This window comes from Entelurus aequoreus, linkage group LG09 (genome assembly GCF_033978785.1).
Source record: "Entelurus aequoreus isolate RoL-2023_Sb linkage group LG09, RoL_Eaeq_v1.1, whole genome shotgun sequence".
Taxonomy (NCBI): domain Eukaryota; kingdom Metazoa; phylum Chordata; class Actinopteri; order Syngnathiformes; family Syngnathidae; genus Entelurus; species Entelurus aequoreus.
The window spans coordinates 57,987,658-57,993,966 of record NC_084739.1 but is presented as its reverse complement, the minus strand read 5'-3'; the positions used below and the strand labels follow the sequence as shown (position 1 = coordinate 57,993,966).

The window sequence follows — 6,309 nt, the reverse complement described above, 5'->3', positions numbered from 1 at the left end:
GAGCATTTCTGGTCGGGACGGGATTCGAATAAAGAATCAACCCTTTTCCTTTACTATAGTGGTCTCGATAACGGGTACCGGTTCTCAAAAAGGGATTCGAGTCCGAGGACTCGGTTCTTTTCTTATCAAACAACCTGGAAAACCGGTTTCGAGTATCATCCCTAGTCATGGGTGTAGAGGGAATACAGCAAAGGGCTCAGCACACAGCCCTGTGGAGAGCCGATGCTCAGTGTGCGGGAGGAGGAGAGATCGGGGCAGAGTTTCACTGTCTGGGGTCGGTTGGTCAGGAAGTCCTTAATCCAAAGACAGATGGGTGCGGGGAGGCCTAAGTCCAGCAGTTTGGTGACCAGGATGTCTGGTATGATGGTATTGAATGTGGAGCTATAGTCGATGAAAAGCATCCTGACATAGCATTCCAGGTGGCTCAGTGCAGAGTGGAGAGCCATGGTTATGGCGTCGTCCGTGGATCTAGGTGGGGGGGAGACAGGCTTGGATGTGATGTAGGACCAGCCTCTCGAAGCACTTCATGATGACAGGTGTGAGTGCTACTGGGCGATAGTCGTTGAGGTTGTTTGTGGCAGCTTTCTTGGGTACAAGAAAGCTGTTGTTGTTAACAACAAAGAGCCACCGCCTAAACTAAAGTCTTAACAAGATCTCCAGCCACACGTGCGCATTTAAAAAACTATTACTGTCTCCAAGCAAACGCATACACTGAGTGTCATACGCATGCCAAAATACTGGGGGCGCTGTAGCCTAGGCGGCCTATAGAAAAAAGGGCAGGTCACGGCAAGAAAGAATAATATATGTGGACTGACAGAGGAGTAGAGATACTTTTAAGCATCGTTTTGGAGTTTAAAGTTAACAAAACTCAACAAAGTGTTGACTGGGAAACTCGCCAGTCCAAGTGTGGTGAAATTTTTACCCTATTTTGGAACGGTACTGACTTGGAGGGACATCTGAGGAATTTCCTCATAGGAAACAGGACATCACAAAAACAACTATCGGCACGAAACTGAAAGCGATTTGTGGAAAGTCAAGCAGTCGACGCAGGTTAAAGAAGTGGTTACGGTAGAGTTTTTTTGCTGTACTTCGAACTATGCGAGCAGATTTCTGGCGGTTCTCCATCAACTACATCCATTCAATTTGGAATAGAAACATCAGATATTGACACAAGCTCTCACAGGAGTTCAGAATCTCCATTCACCCTTGACAGCCTGGTCACAGACAAAGATATGCCAAATGATGTACAAGAGCAGCAAGATTCCAATAGGAGCAATCCACAATCTTCTGTGGTGAAAGAGAGAAGCGCTCTACTTCAGGTATGTGGGCTGAATGGCGCAGTAGAAGACTGCAGAGTCGCTCAGCTGCACGTCTTGGGTCTTCAGAGGAGCTTGCTTGGCGGTGTCATTAATGCTGCAGCTAACCTCTTTTCAAAGCTGCTCTCAGTCTTGCCCTGACTCCTCACGGAGAGGCTCAGGATGAACTTTAGCGCCGCCTGCCCGTCCTGTTTGTACCAGAAGATGTAGTCGTTGCCTCCAGAATTTTCATAGCTGCAGTCCAGCATAACTGAGTCGCCTTTCATGGCGTACACATTCTCTGCTGGTTGGTGCACCGTCTGGCTGCCACATCCTGTCAGAGGACAACAAATGTGGTCAAACATCATATAACCTGACATGCTCACCTCAAATGACCTAACCAAGGCTCCAGGCAGCTATCAGCACACACCAATGCACGCTTCATGTTTGCACTCCTGTGCTGCGTGTACTCTGACTTGGTGGCTGAGGAGGCGGGGCCTAATCCCAAAGAGGGAGGCACTTAACAACACATCACATACATAGGTGTAGTACTGGGGGAAACGTGCCTCTTCAATATTTCATTATTGGAGAAAGACGCATTTTTCCCCAAAAAATATACCGCGGAGGTATACATGATTTTGTTTTGACAAAACAACACAACGTCATGTGACTGACAGGCCCCTTCCCTCACATTAGTGAGAGAGAACCAAAAGAGAGCAGGCTGTGAGGGCGACACTAAGCAGACGGTCTGGAACAAACTGTTGGGAACATTGCCATGAATATTACATGTTTACAATGTCTTGCCGTTTGTTTATTTTCATATTTAGAAACCATGTCCTTTGAGTTTAGTCATCTTAATCCTGGCATGGTCACTCGTTTCACAAATTCCTCAATAAATTCACTAAAACGTCACTGTTGACTGATTGAGTCTTTTTAGCTGATGGAGAGCTAGGTTCCACAGCTGGTGGGTCCATTAGGATGGCTTCTGTTGTGTTTGATCAACCGTTTACTGCCGTATCACAGACACCGTTTGGAAACAATTAAGGTATGTAAATAAACGTTTACAAAATATTTATGTGTAAATAAGTCAATTCATAACATATATATCTGTGGCTCATAGTCCAGTGCGAGCCAATACATGGAAAAATATATATTTTTGTCCTAAAATTTTGTGGGTGCGGCTTAAATCCTGGTGCACTCGATAGCCCGGAAAATGGTCATTTTGGTTTCAGTTCACCATGGCCCAGCTCGAAAAGTACCTGTTGGATGAACTGGAAATTTTTACTTCATGGACGTTGGGTAGTTCAGATGCAGTCCAAAGAGAATGCACACAGCTTTTGGCAGGTCTTGAATGTTGTCCATCACAACTTCTCCCTAAATGATGATTCTCAGTGTGGCTGGGCTGAGATGCAGTGAGGATGAGGGCACAGCACCTTCATGTTAAACCAGGAGGATCCCGATGTCAAGGTTAGACTCGCCGAGTTGGTGCTTTTCGAAACACTCGTAGCAATATGTGTTTAAAAAAATACAAGTAATATCAAGATAATACTTAAATGGGAAACACAAACGTTAAAAGTGTATCAAACAAACCTTTAATGAAGTGGTCACTGCAAACTCCTGCATTCTTCGACTCTGCTCCTTTGGACTGGAGTGTGTGCTACTTTTTTCGTCGTCATTTTGTAAAATCTTGCACTCTTCTGTTTATCTATATTACCTCTCGAGGAACTCTGAAAAAACTTTTATCCTTTTTGCGGTGAAAATAGTTTGTACAGCCGAATACACAAAAGAATGGGGCATTTTTATTCAAGAAAGGCTAAATGCTGCCTATTACCCATTGAGAACAGACGCTGGCTTGACCACCACGCATATTTGATGAGCGGTACGTTAGCAGGACGGGATCCATCCATCCATCCATTTTCTACCGCTTATTCCCTTCGGGTCGCGGGGGGCGCTGGAGCCTATCTCAGCTACAATCGGGTGGAAGGCGGGGAACACCCTGGAAAAGTCGCCACCTCATCGCAGAGCAGGACGTGATGTCATTTAAAACCAAACAATTGGCCAAAGATGTAGACAATAGGTTTAAGAAAGTTGTACCCGGCCTGATGATAGGTATAGCAGAGACAGACCTGCGAAGGTGATTCACTTTAACATACAGATCATTGGCACCCAGAGCGTTTCTTTTTCAGGGGCAGTTTCAGTTTTACAATTTCTCAGTAAATTCACTAAGACGTCTTCATGGACTGATAGAGTCAGTTTAGCTGATGGAGATATCTTCCGTAGCCAGTGGGTCTATCATGATGACTTCTGTTGTGCTTGATCAGCACTTTACTGCCGTGTTACAAACACGGTTTGGAAACAATTAAGGTATGTAAATAAAAAACATCTCCAGTTCGCCACCCTTGTGATGTCCTGACAAGGACAAAAGCTGTTAAAGGGAAATGAGGAGCCCACAAAGCTTTTTGTGCAGGTGCAGCAGAGATGTCAGTCATTGTGGGCTGGATGGCGCAGTAGAAGACAGCAGAGTCGCTCAGCTGCACGTCTTGGATCTTCAGAGGAGCTCGCTTGGCGGTGTCATTGATGCTGCAGCTCAACCTCTTTTCAAAGCTGCTCTCAGTCTTGCCCTGACCCATCATGGAGGGGCTCAGGATGAACTTTGGTGCCGTCTTCCCGTCCTGTTTGTACCAGAAGATGTAGTTGTTGATTCCAGAGTTTTCATAGCTGCAGTCCAGCGTCACTGAGCCGCCTTTCATGGTGTACACATTCTCTGCTGGCTGGTGCACCGTCTGGCTGCCACATCCTGTCAGAGGACAACAAATGTGGTCAAACATCATATAACCTGACATGCTCACCTCAAATGACCTTACCAAGGCTCCAGGCAGCCATTAGCACACACACCAATGCACGCTTCATGTTTGCATTCATAGCCTTTGTGCACGTTGACTTGATGGCTGAGGAGGCGGGGCCTAATCCCAAAGAGGAAGGCGCTTCACAAACACATCACATACATAGGTGTAGTAACGGGGGGACGTGCCTTTTCAATATTTCATTATTGGAGAAAGATGCATTTGTCCCACCCAAAAAATATACCGCGGAGTTATACATGATTTTGTTTTGAAAGTGCAACACATCATCATGTGACTGACAGGCCCCTTACCTCACAGCAGGGGGAGAGAAACGAAAGAGAGCAGGCTGTGAGGGCGACACTAAGCAGACGGTCTGGAACGAACTGTTGGGAACATTGCCATGAATATTGCATGTTTATAATGTCTTGACGTTTGTGTTAGTGTTATTAACTTATAATGGCATCCTATTTGCAATGTTTCAGTTTCACAAATTCCTCAATAAATTCAGTAAAACGTCACCGTGGACTGATTGAGTCTGTTTAGCTGATGGAGAGCTAACTTCTGCAGCTAGTGGGTCCATGACGATGACTTCTGTTGTGTTTGGTCATCTGTTTTCTGCCGTGTTAGAGACACGGTTTGGAATATAAGGTATGTAAATAAAAAACATCTCCAGTTCTCCACCCTCGTGATTTCCTGACAAGGACAAAAGCTGTGAAAACAGCCACAGTTGGATGAGGAGCCTAAAGAGGTTTTTGTGCGGGTGCAGCAGAGATGTCAGCCATTGTGGGCCGAATGGCGCAGTAGAAGACAGCAGAGTCGCTCAGCTGCACGTCTTCGATCTTCAGAGGAGCTCGCTTGGCGGTGTCATTGATGCTGCAGCTGAACCTCTTTTCAAAGCTGCTCTCAGTCTTGCCCTGACTCCTCATGGAGAGGCTCAGGATGATCTTTGGTGCCGCCTGCCCGTCCTGTTTGTACCAGAAGATGTAGTCGTTGCCTCCAGAATTTTCATAGCTGCAGTCCAGCGTAACTGAGTTGCCTTTCATGGCGTACACATTTTCTAGTGGCTGGTGCACCGTCTGGCTGCCACATCCTGTCAGAGGACAACAATGTGGTCAAACATCATATAACCTGACATGCTCACCTCAAATGACCTTACCAAGGCTCCAGGCAGCCATCAGCACACACACCAATGCACGCTTCATGTTTGCACTCCTGGGCTCCGTGCATGCTGACTTGGTGGCTGAGGAGGCGGGGCCTAATATCAAAGAGGGCGGCACTTCACAAACACATCACATACATAGGTGTAGTACTGAGGGAAACATGCCTTTTCAATATTTCATTATTGGAGAAAGACACATTTGTCCCCAAAAATATACCGCAGAGGTATACATGATTTTGTTTTGAAAGCGCAACACATCGTCATGTGACTGACAGGCCCCTTACCTCACAGCAGGGGGAGAGAACCAAAAGAGAGCAGGCGGTTGTCATGTCTGTGTGATCATGTTTTGTTTTAGTCATGTTCGGTTTTGTTTTTGGACTCTTTGTGCACTTTTGTTTGTTTTGTCACCATAGCAACCCATTAGTTTTCACCTGTCATGTCACGCACTTGTTTCACGTTTTGAGTCACGCACCTGTTTTCACTAATCATGTCACAATTATTTAAGCCCATTGTTGCCAGGAAGTCTACACTCTACACACCCTTATGATCCATGCTGCTCTTTTTCAGGCCCTTTTCTCATCCAAGTAAGTTTTCTTTATTCATGCCATAGTTTGCAAGTTTTGTTTTTTGTCCATAGTTCTGCCTTTGTGCAAGTTTTTGTTTTTATAGCCAAGTTTTGTACTTCCGCCATTGTGCGCGCCTTTTGTTTATTCCTTTTTTGAGTGTTAAAATTAAACATGTATTCAACTTCACGCCATGTCCGGTCCAAATCATTTGCACCACGGGAGAACAAAACACGCCAAAGTCCAAGTCTTGACACACTTAATCACACTCAATCGCACAAAAGGGTTGTTTCTTTCTGCTATTAATATTTCTGGTTCCTACATTATATATCATTATAGATCAATACAGTCTGCAGGGATACAGTCCGTAAGCACACATGGTTGTATTTTTTTATGTACGTGGGACAAATTTTCAAGCGTTGACCGGTCAACCACGCCATAGTCCAAGT

General features: G+C 45.4%; 1 pseudogene and 1 gene segment (V, D, J or C); both read right to left on the bottom strand.

Annotated features, from left to right (window-relative positions):
• Nucleotides 1-1,266: 1,266 nt before the first annotated feature.
• Nucleotides 1,267-2,269, bottom strand: LOC133657005 (T cell receptor alpha variable 38-1-like; annotated as a pseudogene).
• Nucleotides 2,270-3,995: 1,726 nt separating this feature from the next.
• LOC133657542 (T cell receptor alpha variable 38-1-like) lies at nt 3,996-5,414 on the bottom strand. The segment is given in 3 exon segments: nt 3,996-4,092; nt 4,160-5,228; nt 5,295-5,414. Coding segments are annotated over 2 exon segments (396 nt in total).
• Between the last annotated feature and the right edge of the window lie 895 nt (nt 5,415-6,309).